Source organism: Grammomys surdaster, unplaced genomic scaffold, assembly GCF_004785775.1.
Source record: "Grammomys surdaster isolate TR1022 unplaced genomic scaffold, NIH_TR_1.0 310, whole genome shotgun sequence".
Classification (NCBI taxonomy): Eukaryota; Metazoa; Chordata; class Mammalia; order Rodentia; family Muridae; genus Grammomys; species Grammomys surdaster.
The window spans coordinates 591,691-606,140 of NW_021604729.1; the positions used below are offsets into that span (position 1 = coordinate 591,691).

The 14,450-nt window shown below is 46.3% G+C and overlaps 1 protein-coding gene and 1 pseudogene across 1 annotated transcript in view; both read left to right on the forward strand.

The window, feature by feature from the left end:
- The first annotated feature begins 2,587 nt into the window (after window positions 1–2,587).
- LOC114629467 lies at window positions 2,588–4,560 on the forward strand (annotated as a pseudogene).
- A 7,497-nt stretch (window positions 4,561–12,057) lies between these two features.
- Window positions 12,058–14,450, forward strand: part of Cd6 (CD6 molecule) — a 37,699-nt gene continuing 35,306 nt past the window's right edge. The window contains exon 1 of the mRNA XM_028777513.1: window positions 12,058–12,264. Within this exon, the coding sequence (XP_028633346.1) occupies window positions 12,216–12,264 (49 nt within the window). The 5' untranslated portion in view covers window positions 12,058–12,215. The remainder of the gene's footprint in view (window positions 12,265–14,450) is intronic.

The following is a 14,450-nucleotide window of genomic DNA, read 5'->3' on the forward strand; positions in this document are numbered from 1 at the left end:
CTGCTCATCTCCCAGGCTAAGCCCCTCGGCTGGCTCAGTGCCTTGCTTTGCTGTCTTTTGTCCTGATAGGCTCTTCCTCAAGCCCTTCATGACGCTACTTTCTCTTTATTTGGGTGATGGTGGAAAGATCCTGCTCCCAGAGGCCTTCCCAGATGGTCTGAGGTTAGCAGCTGCCCAACTGGATTGTCAGCATCACACAGCAGGTCACACTGTCTTAGCTAAACCTCGGTGGCTTAGTTACTGTTTTATGCTCTGCCCCATGGTGGGAAAGGACTCACTATTGAGGCAGGAACATTTGAGAACCACTTGCCATTCATTCCTAGTACTTCCCAGTGCTTAGCAATGACAGCCATTCATTCCTAGTACTTCCCAGTGCTTAGCAATGACAGCCATTCATTAAGTATTGATTGAATAATGAGTGAGAATGAGAATGAGCTTAAGCATCAGCAAGAAGAACATCAGAAAGCTAAAAGCTAAAATAAACAGCTTTGCTAAAAGACAGTATACACACATACACACACACACACACAAACACACACACACAAACACACACACAAACACATATACACACACACAAACACACACACACAAACACACACACACAAACACACACACACAAACACACACACACACACACACACACACACACATATATATATATATAGTGTATTAGTGTTTTGCCTGCATGTATGTCTGTGTGAGGGTTCCCAATTCCCTGAAACTGGAGTTACAGAGAGGTGTGAACTGTCATGTGGGTGGTAGGAATTAAACTGGGTCCTTTGGGAGATCAGTCAGTGCTCTTAACTCTCAATTCCCTGTTTGCTTGGTTTTTGAGGCAAGGTCTCAATGTAGGCCAGGTTGGCCTGTAACTCACACCATGTAGCCAAGGATGACCTTGAACTTCTGACCTTCCCACCTCCATCTCTAGAGTACTAGAACTGTAGGTGTGTGTCACCATGTCCAACATATGTGGTGCTGGTCACTGGACGCTGGACCTTGGGCATGCTAGGCCACCACTCTACAAATTGAGCTATAGTCCAAGCCTGTTTTCTATTAATTCATTTATTTTTAAATATGTATTTATTTTTATTTTATGTGTGTGAATGTTTTACATGTATGTATGTATGTATGTATGTATGTATGTATGTATACCACATGAGTGCCTGGTTCTCTCAGAGGTCTGAAGAGGATATCATATCTACTGGAGGTAGAGTAACAGACAATTGTGAACTATCATGTAGGTACTGGGAACCAAACCAACCCTTTTCTCTGGCAAAGCAGCCAGGACTCTACATTTCTGAGCCATCTCTCCAGCCTTTCATCCCAGTTTTTAACATTTTATACCAGGGAGAAACCCCAGCTGTGACAGAGAAGAAGAATCCATGGATGCATAAAGTTCACTGTAGAGAGGGATAATATAATCTGACTAAGATAGACAGAGGCAAGGCCAGGAATGGAGGCACATACTTTCGACCCCAGAATTCAGGAGGCAGAGGCCGGTAGATCTCTGTATGATCAGAGCCAACATGGCCTACATAGTAAGAGAAAGGAGGAAAGAAAGAAAGAAAGAAAGAAAGAAAGAAAGAAAGAAAGAAAGAAAGAAAGAAAGAGTGAGGCAGAGATAGGGACAACAGAAGAGGCAGTTCTCCCAACAACCCATCTCTTCTTCTCTTGGAGGATGTTTCAGGATCCTCTGACTCCAAGATGTGGCAATGAAGCTCAGGTCACGTAAGACCCAACTCCTTCCTCCATTAGCCATGGAGGTAGGCAAAGGTGACAAATGCCGTTCCAGAAGATGGAGACAAAGTGATAATACTCACTTGATGCCAGCCATCTTCAGGGACTCAGGAAGAGAATGTTTTCTCTTCTGCTTAGAGAAATCAAAATCAGCAAAGAAAGCCATGGCATTGAGCATAATGATATACCCCTGTGACTCCAGCTCTTACCAGCCTGGGCAATGAGGATTTTGAGTTCCTAGGGGTATAAAGGGAAGCAAGGGAAGGGAAGGGAATGAACACACCCATTCTTAAGGGGTAGGGTCCAAGTCACAATGCAGTTCTTTACTTTGTTGCCACAGGAGGCAAGCTTCAGAGTCTTGGTTTTACTCCCTTCCCACCACCACTAGAACCAGATGCCTCTAATGAGTGGAACAAGAGCTGATAGCTGAGCCTCATGTTCCTCCCTGGTGTTTGGACTAGAACTCCATTGTTCAACCTTGATGAAACCCTCCTGTGCCCACCCAGAGCTTCGTCTCTCGATCTATACTTTCTACACTTCCGGGCTCACTCTGTCCTCTAGCCAGCTTCCAGCTCCAATTCATCTGTATCTTAACCCATGCTGTTCCTCAAGCCTAGAACTTTCCAAGACTCATTACTATGGTCCCCCAGGATTTGACCCAGTAGTTACCTTTTATTAAAAGTGTCCCCTAATTTCTCCAGGGAGGATGGGTTACCCCCCAGAGTACCCATGATGATTCATGTCATCTATCATGTCATGCTATCTGTTCATCTGTCTATTTCTCCAGGAGATTAGAGACTTTGGGGAACAGGGGTTACATTTTCTTTGCTGTGCTTCAGCACCTAGGGACATGCCCATTGAATGGTAACCACATCCTATCCAAGAGAGGAAATTCTGGAGTTGACCAACATGAAAACAAGCACAGTCAAAACCCTTTAAGGTCAATCCTTTTTTATTATCTGAAAACTACAGGAGAAACATACTTATATTAGAATTCTTTGTAAGCATTAAAATGAGATAACCTAGTCCTGTGGCTGGCATGTAATAGAGGACCAATAAATATCTATACCTTAATTAGTGTGATGATTACCCGTGTCAATTTGACAGGACTTGAATCACCTGGGGAGAGAGTCTCCATGAGGAAGTGTCTACAAAGGGTTGGCCTGCGGGCATTTCTGTGGGGATTCTCTTGTAATTTAAACAATGTGAGAAGTTCCAATTCATTGTTGGTGGTGCCTTTCCCTAAGCAGGATGCCCTGGACTCCATAAGAATAGAGAAACCAAGCTGAATACAATCAATCAATTAAGCAAGCAAGCAAGCCTCAATCCATTTATTTTTCTCTGCTCTTGACTGTGGGTATGGTATGAACACCTGCTTTGAGCTCCTGTCACTGTGACCCCTCTGCTTTGATAGACTGTGACATGGAATTGTGAACCCCCAAAACTGCTTTTGTTCCCTAAGCTGATTTTTTTGGGGGGATGGTATTTTGTCACAGTTCAAGAGATTAAACTAGAACAGTTCATCTCAAGCTCTACACATCTTAATGAACTTCTATACAGCTAGAATGACCATTGAGGTTATGGAGTTTCTCTTAGGGTTTTACACTTTGGAGATCAGTTACATTTTTATCACACTTATCAACAAAAAATTACTATGACAGAGTTAATATTCACCTACAGAATAATGAAACTAGATTAAAAGCTTTCATCTTATATAAAACTCAGTCAGAAATGGATCAAAGATATTAATTAAATCCCCAAATGCTCACACTTCTAGATCAAAACATAGGAAGCATTTTTGTGATGTTGGGGTAGGCAAGAATTTTCTGAATAGCACAACAACCAGCCTGAAGTACCACATGAAGTTAAAAAGTCTCTCTGCACAGCAAAGGAAGCCACCAGCAGAGCAAGCAGACAGCCCAAGGAATAGGAGAAAATCTTTATGAATTGCACTTCAGGGACTGATACTCAGAATTTATAAAGAATTGCAGAAATCAAAATACTACGATAGGCAGAATCCAGCGTTAGTCTCAAGGCAGCTAGTTCGCCCGCCTGTCTGTCCATCCTCGGAGTCACAGAGAGAGAGCCAGTCTGATCCAGAAGGATAAGCTGGCCGAACAGGCCGAACGCAATGAGAACCTGGCAGCTTTCATGAAGGGTGCCGTGGAGAAGGGTGAGGAGCTCTCCTACGAGGAGCGGAACCTGCTCTCCGTGACCTACAAGAACGTGGTGGGCGGCCAGAGAGCGGCCTGGAGGGTCCTGTCCAGATCGAGCAGAAGAGCATCAAGGAGGGGTCTGAAGAGAAGGGCCCCGAGGTGAAAGAGTACCGGGAGAAGGTAGAGACAGAGCTCAGAGGTGTGTGCGACACCGGCGCTAGGCCTGCTGGACTCCCACCTGATCAAAGGGGCTGGAGAAGCAGAGAGCCGCGTCTTCTACCTGAAGATGAAGGGTGACTACTACCGCTACCTAGCCGAGGTGGCCACTGGTGATGACAAGAAGCGCATCATCAACTCTGCCGGGTCAGCCTACCAGGAGGCCATGGACATCAGCAAGAAGGAGATGCTGCCCACCAACCCCATACGCCTGGGCCTGGCCCTGAACTTTTCCGTCTTCCACTACGAGATAGCCAACAGCCCCGAGGAGGCAATCTCACTGGCCAAGACTACCTTCGACAAGGCCATGGCCGATCTGCACACCCTGAATGAGGACTCCTATAAGGACAGCACCCTCATCATGCAGCTGCTGAGAGACAACCTGACGCTGTGGACAGCCGACAATGCGGGGGAAGAGGGTGGCGAGGCTCCGGAGGAGCCCCAGAGCTGAAGCAGCCTACAACCTCCCTGGCCCGCCTTGCCCTCCAGTCCCCAGCCTGCAGAGAGGACTAAAATGGAGTGGGACTCTGCCCTTCCCAAACCCTGAATGTTCTGCCACACCTTGGAAGGCTCCTCGGAAGGGGTACAGCCAAGCTGAGGCCACCAGGGCTGGGGAATCTCACTCTTCGTGTAGCTGTCTGGTGGGTGGTGGCCCCCCCCACCCCCCCCCTGCTCTCTGCACCCCTACTTCCTCCCACCACTCCTGAATCTGTCTTCCCCCTGGGCCTCTTGTTGCTTCTGGATCCTAGGAATCAACGAGGCTTCCCACCCCTGTGTCTGAGAACTGGACTGGACTGTGGCAAGGGCTGGGTGTGTGTGTGAGAGAGAGAAAGACTGTGTGTGTGAGAGTGAATGAGAGGGAACACATGTTTGCTAGGTGTGACCATGTTACCACTCAATAAAGTGGTGGTGGTGGTGGGGAGGCGGAAATACTACGATAAAACTTCTAATCATGAAGTGAACTAGTGAAATGAACAGTTTTCAGAGGAAGGAATATGTATAGCCAATAACTTTTTTGGGATGTGTTCTATATTCCTAGTCATCAGATAAACACAAATTAAACCACCTTGAAATGCTATTCACCCCAGTCAGAATGGCTGTCAACAAGAAATCTGTCAATAAATTGTTGGAGAGGATGTGGGGGGAAAAGAAACCTTGTCTACTGCTGGTGAGAATGCCAAGCAATGCAGCCACTGTGGGGATCGGTGTGGACAGAAAATGAAAAGAACTGCCATATAACCCCGCTATTGCCCTCCTGGGCATGCACACAGAGATCGCCATAACTTATTAGAGATATTTGCTCACCCACGTTTATTGATGCTCTATGTCTGATGGCAAGAAAATGGAGCCAACCTAGGTGTCTATCAACAGACCAGTGGATAATGAAAATGGTGTGCATATAAAAATGCAGTTATTTAGCTCCAAAAGAAAAAAGTCATGAAATTTTCAGGAAAATGGTTAGATTTAGAAAGTATAATATTAAGTGAGATCACCATAACCCAGGAAGAAAAAAAAAACATGTTCTCCCTCATATGTGGATCTTAGCCTATATAATTCATACCTGTATATATGTAACAGCTGTAAGAGTATACCATAAAAGAGCAGAGATCAAGAAATGGTAACATTAAATGACAAAGAAAGACAGGATATACCCAAAAAGGCAAAGAAGTCATGGAAGAGGATAGAAAAGCATTTTTCTCATACAGCCCAGGACCACCTCCCCAGGGAATGGTGCTGCCCACAGTGGGCTGGGCCCTGCTCATCAATTCACAATCAAGACAGTCTCCTACAGATATGGAGAGTGCAATGTAATCTAGGCAATCTGCCAATCGAGAATCTCTTCTCAGGGACTCCAGGCAGTGTCACACAAACATTTAAGCTAACCCTGTCACGAGCACTCTTTATGACCAGAAGACCTTTGTATCAGTTTCTTTTATTATTGCTGTTGGCAAAACATCCAACAAAAGCAACTTAAGGAGTGGGTTGTTTTGATTTGCGGTTTTGAGGGTACTGTCTACACTCTACCATCATGAGGCACGGTGGCAGGAAAGTGACAGCTGGCTGCAGCTGGTTACTTTCTGTCTGCAGTCAAAAAACAGAAAGGATGAACTTTGGTGCACAGCTCCTTTTCTGCTTTTTTTTTTTACTCAGTTCCAGACACTAGCCTAAGGAATAGTGATGCCCATTCAGAGTAGGCCTTTCCTGCTCCCTTAAACCTTTCTGAAAACACCCTCATAGCCATCCCCAGAGGTATGTTTTCTAGGTGATTCTAAATCCAAACAAATGACAGTGAGATTAATCTCTGTCTGCCACAAGCTCTACCTCTTAAAGTTTACAGTACCTTCCAGCAGCTCCAGGAGCTGGGCAGATCCTGGGAGACGTTAACTGCATAGATGTTTCTTGTGATCACTGAAAATGCCTCCAGGTACGACTTTCCAGGAGGCAACGTCATTCTCCTGTAGATAAATGGATGGAGTAGATAAATATCTGCTGAATGATGCCTTAAATCTCTGCTGTTTGAAATCAAGTCTGTGGTCATTTGTTATGGAAACCTAGGCCTTCCTAATGCCACAACCCTTGAATATAGCTCTTCATGTTATGGTGACCCCCAACCATAAAATTATTTTTGTTGCTAATTCACGACTGTAATTTAATGTAAATATCTGTGTCTAAGGAGACAGACCCCTGTAAAAGGGTCATGACCCACAGGGTGAGAACCACTGACCTAAGGAATGGCTGCAGAAGGGTTAGGGTATCACTGGGTGTGGCCTCACGATTGGAGTTGGGACCTAAGGTTCAAATGCCCAGATGGGAATTTACAGGGAACCATTGACATTGGCATGGGCAATGGTGACTCCATGTGCGGACTGTTAGTGCAAAACACAGCTGTGTCCTCAACGGGGATAAGAGGTAATCTGTTATTTTCCTCTTCTGTGAGTGTGTGTATTATGCATGTTTGTAGGCATGTATAGGGGAACATATTGGAGGATAATGTTCATACATGTAGAGGTTTAAGATTGATGTTGGGAATCATTCTCCATGGTTCTTATTCACTGAGGCAGGGTCTCTCAATCAAACCCAGAGCTCACCAATATGGCTCCTCTTAATAGCCAGCTTGCTCTGAGGTCTTATGAGTCTGCCTACTAAGGCTGAAATTACAAGCAGGCTGCCACCCCCACCTGACATTTACAGTGGGTTCTGGGGATCCACACTCAGATGCTCATACTCGATGCTCATTCTCAATCTCTCTCTCTCTCTCTCTCTCTCTCTCTCTCTCTCTCTCTCTCTCTGTTTCTTGAGGCAGGGTTTCTCTGTGTATCCCTGTTTGTTCTGGAACTCATTCTTCTGTAGACCAGGCTGGCTTCAAACTCAGAGATCTGCCTGCCTCTGCCTCCAGAATGCTGGGATTAAAGGATCACCAACACCTGGCCAAGATAGTTTATTCTTAAACTGAATTTTAGTGACCACGGTAGGGAATATGGATTCAAGTCACCCCAAATAACAAGTTTCAACCTGGAAACAGTTCTGTGAAATAGTTACAGGAAAAAAAATAGTCAAAAATCAAAGCATTTTCTAAGTACATTGGTGGTGACATTGCCCCTAATTTCCCAGAGCTCACTGTCCTGTGGCTCCAAGGCTTTGATTATCACAGAGTCACAAATGTGGTAATCTCAAAAAAAAAAAATCCCTGTAGCCATTGGATTAAACACTCCTAGACGGAGTGAGAAAACAGGGGTGACAGCTGGGTTTACTTGAAGTCCTCAGGAAAATAGTTTGCATTGTTCCTTTAGGAAGCCATACCCCAGGGCCTAGAGAGGACTAGGTGGGTGAAATACTCACTATGAAAACATGGAAGTCGAGTTGGAATCTTCAGAAACCACATACAAGGTGGGTATGGGACCATGCTGCCTTATTCCCAGAGCTGAGGAAGTAGAGACAGGATCCTCAGGGCTTGCTGGCCAGCCAGGCTGGAAGAATTGGTGAGCTCTGGGTTTAGTGAGAGACCTTCAGTCTAGAAAAATCAGGCGGAGAGAGACTGAGGAAGACACCTCATATTGACCTTACTTCTTAGACAGACAGACAGAGACAGACAGCAGACAGACAGACACACACACCACACACACACACACACACACACACAGAGAGAGAGAGAGAGAGAGAGGCAGAGAGGGAGAGGGAGAAGGAGATAGAGAAAGAGAGGGGAGGCAAACATATTCAACTACCCATGCGTATACATCATACACACAATAATTACAAGCCATGGGCACACATCTTTACACATATTATGCATAGCACAATGGGAAGAAGATTGTCGTAGTTAGGGTTACTACTGTGACCAAAATCAACTTGGGGAAAGGGTTTAGTTGGCTCCTACATTTTAAATCACAGTCCACTGAGTGAAGCAAAAGCAGGAACCCAAGACATGTAGGAGCCTGGCGTCAGGAGCTGGTGCAGAGGCCATGGGAGAACGCTGTTTACTGGCTTGCTCTTTGTGACTTGATCAGCCTACTTTCTTATAAAACCCAGCACCATCAGCCCAGGGAGTGGCACCACTCATAATTGACTGGGTTTCCCTACTTCACTAAATAAGAAAATGTCCTACAAGCTTGTCTACAGCCTAATCGTATGGGGGGCAATTTATTAGCCAAGGCTTCCTCCCCTCAGATGACTGTAGCTTCTGTTGAGCTGACATAAAAGTAGTGAGCACAGAGGTACTAAGCACTTCAGAGTGCTGTGCACATTTGGCTGCATCTAGGCAAACTCCTGACTCTCTGTTCTGGAACTTTTCTGCTGTACTGGCTGGATTTGTTTTTCTTTTTAAAGAATGCTATGTTTGGGGGCTGGAGAGGGTTAGGAGTTCTTGTTGCTCTTGCAAAAGACTGGAATTCAGTTCCCAGCACTCATACAGGCAGCTCATAACTTTCTAACTTTAGCTAGCTTCAGAGCATCCAAAGCCTTCTTTAGGCCTTCAAGGGCACCTGTACCCATGTGTTCTCTCTCTGCCTCTCTGTCTCTGTCTCTGTCTCTGTCTCTGTCTCTGTCTGTCTCTCTGTCTCTCTGTCTCTCTGTCTCTCTCTCTCTCTCTCTCTCTCTCACACACACACACACACACACACACACGAATAATAAATCTCCAAGAAAAGAATGCTAAATTTACTTAGACCCATAATTGTTCAGATTGAAGAAACTGTCAGCCAGTGTTTTGAAAAGAAAGAAAGCAAGCCTGTCACATCAAGGAAAACAACTGGTGGCAGTTGTTGCTGCTGATGAAACTGGATCTTTAAAGTGAAAACTTTGAGTTTTGGAAAACTCTGCCACCATGATATAGACAGATTCCCAGCAACTGACATTCCTGGATGGGGTCAGAGATGTAGTGACTTTGATTTCTTCATATTGTGCAATACAGTACATTGATATTTGGAAGAGGTAAATAATTCTTAATTCAATGAACCAGTCTGTTCCAGATGACCCATGAATGTTAGTACAAAACCATAAGTGGGCAAAGACATATTTAAAGCACAGGATGAATGACTGGGTTTCAGTGTTAGTCTCTGTGAAGCCATGATGATGTTAAATTCCATATTACAATCCACCTTCACTAACCCTGTCTTAAATATATATATATAGTGGGAGTGGGTTGTGTACATGCCATGACACAGGCACAGAGTTGGGCTACTTCTGTGGGCTTTCTCTTTCTTCTGCTTAGACATCCATCCCTTTGTCATTTTGCTGGGCCAAGATCAGTGGGAAGATAGTGAAAAATGCCTGCATTCCTCAAGTACAGAGAGCCACTGGTGTCCCTTGCAAATTGAGAGCCAAAGGTCTTGGTTCTAAGAACTAAAAATAAATATGACCTCACTGATTTGAGCATCCAACTGGACACATCTTCTAGCTTCCTGCTCTAAGCTTCATGCCCACAAAGCATGAGTGGCTTGGAGTATATTACGTCCTTCTAGCCACAATAACACTCGCTGTCTGCTGTCCTGGCTTGAGGTACCCAGTTCCCCTACCAGGAACACCTACCCTTGTACCTCCCTCTGCTACCGAAACCAGCCTTTCCTTTCTATTCCATTTTTTCTTTTGTCTTTAGAGAAGAATCCCTTTCCACTCTGGTTTTGGATCCACTAATTTTTTTAGCGAGTGTCTGTGTGGGTGAATGTGTAGAAGTCAGATGTCAGAGGGAGACTTGCAGAAATCAGTTTTCTCCTTCTACCATGTGATATGGGTCCGTGGGTCCCAGGGATTGAACTCAGTTCATCACGCTTTACCCACTAAGCCATCTCACTCTTGTGAATTGTAGGAAGTTGTTTTATCTCTTTTCTTCCGGTGGAGTGATTCCAAGATTGCACACTCCTAAGTCTCTGGCGATGAGTGGAGTGGAATCTGGAAGCCAGACAAAACTGCCTATGCCCCGGAGCCCTTTGTGCTGCCAGACACTCTTCACTAGAGGGCGCCCTCAGCCGGTGCCAGAACCTATTCCTAACCGCCCTCCACTCCCTCCTCTTTCAGCTGGGCGGGTCTCACTGTGGGCGGGGTCTCACTGTGGGCGGGGCCTGATTCACTATGGCTTCCCAACTTGCCACATCAAATATTCCCTCAGCTGGTAGGACACTCCTACTAGTGGGAGAAATCCTCTCTATTACACAAGTAAAGAAATGAAAGCAAGCTAGAATGGAGGAAGTGGAGAACCAGAAAATGTTGCGTGTATGAGGCACTGCTGCAATGAGGAATTAGTCTCTTTATAGACTCTAGGGTTCTGCTTAGAGAGCCAAATTATCCATTCCTGAATTCTCTCAACAAAACTTATTTAACACCTACTATGTGATCCAAGGGGAGCTCATTGGTGAGCTAAATGCACACAGTCTACTTCCTAGCACAATTCAACGCTCCTAGGCAGCCTTGTCCTTCCCGCTCTAGCCCTTTCCTCCCTGAGTCTTTTTCTTCCCCAGCAGCCTCCTGGCAAGGCCATCTGCTGACCTCTTGCCCTCTTGCCCACCCTTATGACATAAACGGCCAGCAGTCCTCAAAGGTGAGATCCAGATTCTTTGGCACCTTTGTGCAACTCTTACCTGGGATGAGGTACACGGAGGTGGGAGAGTCCTGCTCTAAGATCCCCCATTCTTTGGGTTTTCCTCTGGAAAAGCTTAGGCCCTTGCTACGTGCACCCTTGGACTGGAGCAATGGCTCAGTAGTTTGCCATAGACGCATGAGAAGCAGAGCTCAGACTTATAGAACCTATAGAAAAGCCTGGCAGGTATGGCAGCCTCCTGTAATCCCAGCACTTGGGAGGCAGAGATGGGGACCTCCAGGGCAAGCTGGCCAGCTAAACTAGTGGGATCGGGAGCTTTTGATTCATTGAAAGATCCAAACTCAATAAATAAATAGAGAACAATTGAATTGAGGAAGACTTCTCCTGACATCAGCTTCAAGCTTACACACACACACACACACACACACACACTCACAAAGGTATACACACGTACATGCACATGTACATACACATGCACACATACACCACACACACACCATACACACACATACATACATACATGCACATATGCACCACACACATGCACACATACCACACACGGCACACCTGACATACCCCATGAGAGCTGGAATCTGTGGAAGGGGCAGCAGGGGGGCATTAATTCAGTCTTCTAGCACCAGTTCCTAGAGCATCTCTGGGAATGAGCTGTCTCTTTGTCTCAAGGGAAGAAGGCACAGCCTCTTTGTCTTTCTTAGAAGACCCTCAGGGATGTGCTCATTGGACACGGGCCTCTGTGATTCTTAGGGTTCACTTTGGTTGGTGGGTTTATGAAAGGCAGCTTGGGCTCCCCTACCCCAACAGCCCTGTAACAGCACCCCTGTAACATCAGCCTGGCTTCCTGGAGACCAAAACCACAAGCAGAAGGAAGAGGCGTGAGATACTCACAGTCTGGGCCTGTATGTAGGAGAGATAGTGTGCAGCACAGAGGGCGCTGAGAACAAGAACAGAAACGGCAACAGGGGTGAGACAAGCTATTGGTGGCACAACTGCCTCCCCGAACCAGGATGGCACTTCTTACAGGCAGGCGTGGGTAGCAGTCGGAGTCGGCACCAGACATGTGGCTCTTCCTTGGGATCGTTGGATTGCTCACAGCAGTTCTCTCAGGTAAATTCCTTCTGTCACCTCCTACAGCTTGTGCTGGACAACCTGGGTCCTGTTTGCTTGGCCCCTTGCTATCTATTTCCTCGTGGCCTAAGACAATCCCAGTGTGATAACAGCTCAGGGCTTGAGATGACACAGGAACCCCTTAAAGGGCTGGATGATGCTCTCATCTTAAAAGGCCTCCTGGGAGTGAGACGAATGAACTTTATGCCTGACTTGGGTCCTAGGTCTGAGGAGGGAAGCACCCCTCTTACCTATAGGCTCAGGAAGCACCTCCTACTCCCACCTTCTTACCATCTCACAGGAAGGAAGGGACCACTCCTTTGAGAAGGAGGACCAGCCAGCAATAGTATTTTCCATGTTAAACCCCAGAGTGTGGTTCACTAGGACCAGAGACAGAATCCAGGGGGACCCAGGGGACCTCTATACCATCATTCTTAGTGACTTCGGTTCAACCTCTTGGATTAATTTGAGACACAAATTATCAAGAAGGCTCTTGCGTTCCTGAGCTGTCTCCAAGTAGTCTTGAATCTTGGGCTAGGGTTCTGGAGCATATACCCAAGGTCACAAGATACTTGTGAGGTGCCATAGAGTGAAGAAGTTAAGCTAGCAGAAACAGGTAATTCAGGAATTCCTGTACATGGTGGCCTTTCACATTTTGGGGTAAGAAGATGGTATAGAAACAGACTTATTGTTTAATGAGTTAGGTCTGCCCCACAGAAGGAGATCCCAGGCAGGGAACAGAGATATAAAGCTGGTCAGAGGTTATGAGCACTTGGGAACTTCTAAAGGAGTGTCTTCTTTTTGTCTGAATCTTCAGACATGTCATCCAAGTCCCCCACAATTGTTGGTGTTAAATGGGCTTGTGTTTTGCACAGTAGAGGCCTGGACTTTTGCTGTCCTTTCTTGATCAGCTGTTTTCAAAGCACTGGCTCTCGGAGCTCAGCCTCCTTCTACCCAGGCCGACTGCAAGGCCTCCTGCCTCTTCCTGTCCATCAGTGCCACCATCCCTGCCTTTCCTAAGAGGCCCAGCACAGGCTCAGGATTAAGTCCTAAAGGGAAAGGACTGCTGACCGCTAAGACTGGGGCCTCAAACAAGCCAGCTCCTTTTCTTCCCACTGCTTCCCAGTAAGGATGAGGGCTGGGGTTGAGCTGAATACGGAGCCCTTTGTGCTGAAGCTGATAGGTCCTTGGTCTGAGATGATGGGTCGAGGGTGATGCCTATGGGAAGGCAAGACCTTAGCAGTAGATGGGCTCCAGAGAGCCTACCCTTAGGTATGGGTTGCACCTGGCCCCATGCACAATATCAGTTACCGTGGGCTCCTTCCTGTTCCTGGGTTGATGCCAGTTGACCCGCTTTTAGTTACTGATAGAAGTTTATTTTTGAAAGAAAAGTTGGTTATGTTGTAAGTGGAAAAACCTTATCATTCACCAGAAATTAAAGGGATAGGTGGCAAAACCCAATCTAAGGCAATTGAAATGGTGCCACCGAGGCCCTAGAGCCTAAGGCCTACGCCATTCCTGTCTCCCAGTTAGAGGGGTGATGAGGGAGGGGGTGAGGACATCCTGGTTTTGAATCATTATTTTCTTCAGAATTTGTCGGTCACTCTGAGCAGGGAACAGGCCCCTCATTGGTCAATGCTCTTTCATCACTGATTGATGGTCTATGTCCCATGGAGAGATGTCCGGAGAGAACAAGCTTTTCAGGTGTAAGGAAAATTGCACCATAAAGTGATGCTGTATCTCCCTCTTGTCGATGTCTAGGAGGTTGAGGCTCTGGGCCCAGGGCCTGAAGGTTCCTTCCTTTCTGTCTGATTTGGCAGGCCCCACCCGCAGATCTGTAGAACTGCATATGGAGTGGCAGATCTGTGTTGGACCACACATGCTTGAGAAAAGGATGTTAAGAGAAAAGAGAAAGAAAGAGTAGAAAAAGTGATGAACAACAAGAAGAAATGGAGCAGGAAAGTGAAGCTTAGGAGAGAGAGTTCTGGAGCTTTCTGTCCCGGAGCAGTGTTCAAACTTGAGTGGTCCAAACCTTGCTTGGTTCTATTCTGGGAGTCAGGGGCTGGCAAATGTCAGGGGTTGGTGGATGCCAGCTCTCCTGGAAGCTACAGAACTCTCCTCTGCCTAGGGCTGGTACCTAACTCTACTCCGAGTCCCATGTGGCTTTCTCTGGCTGCTCGCCTCTG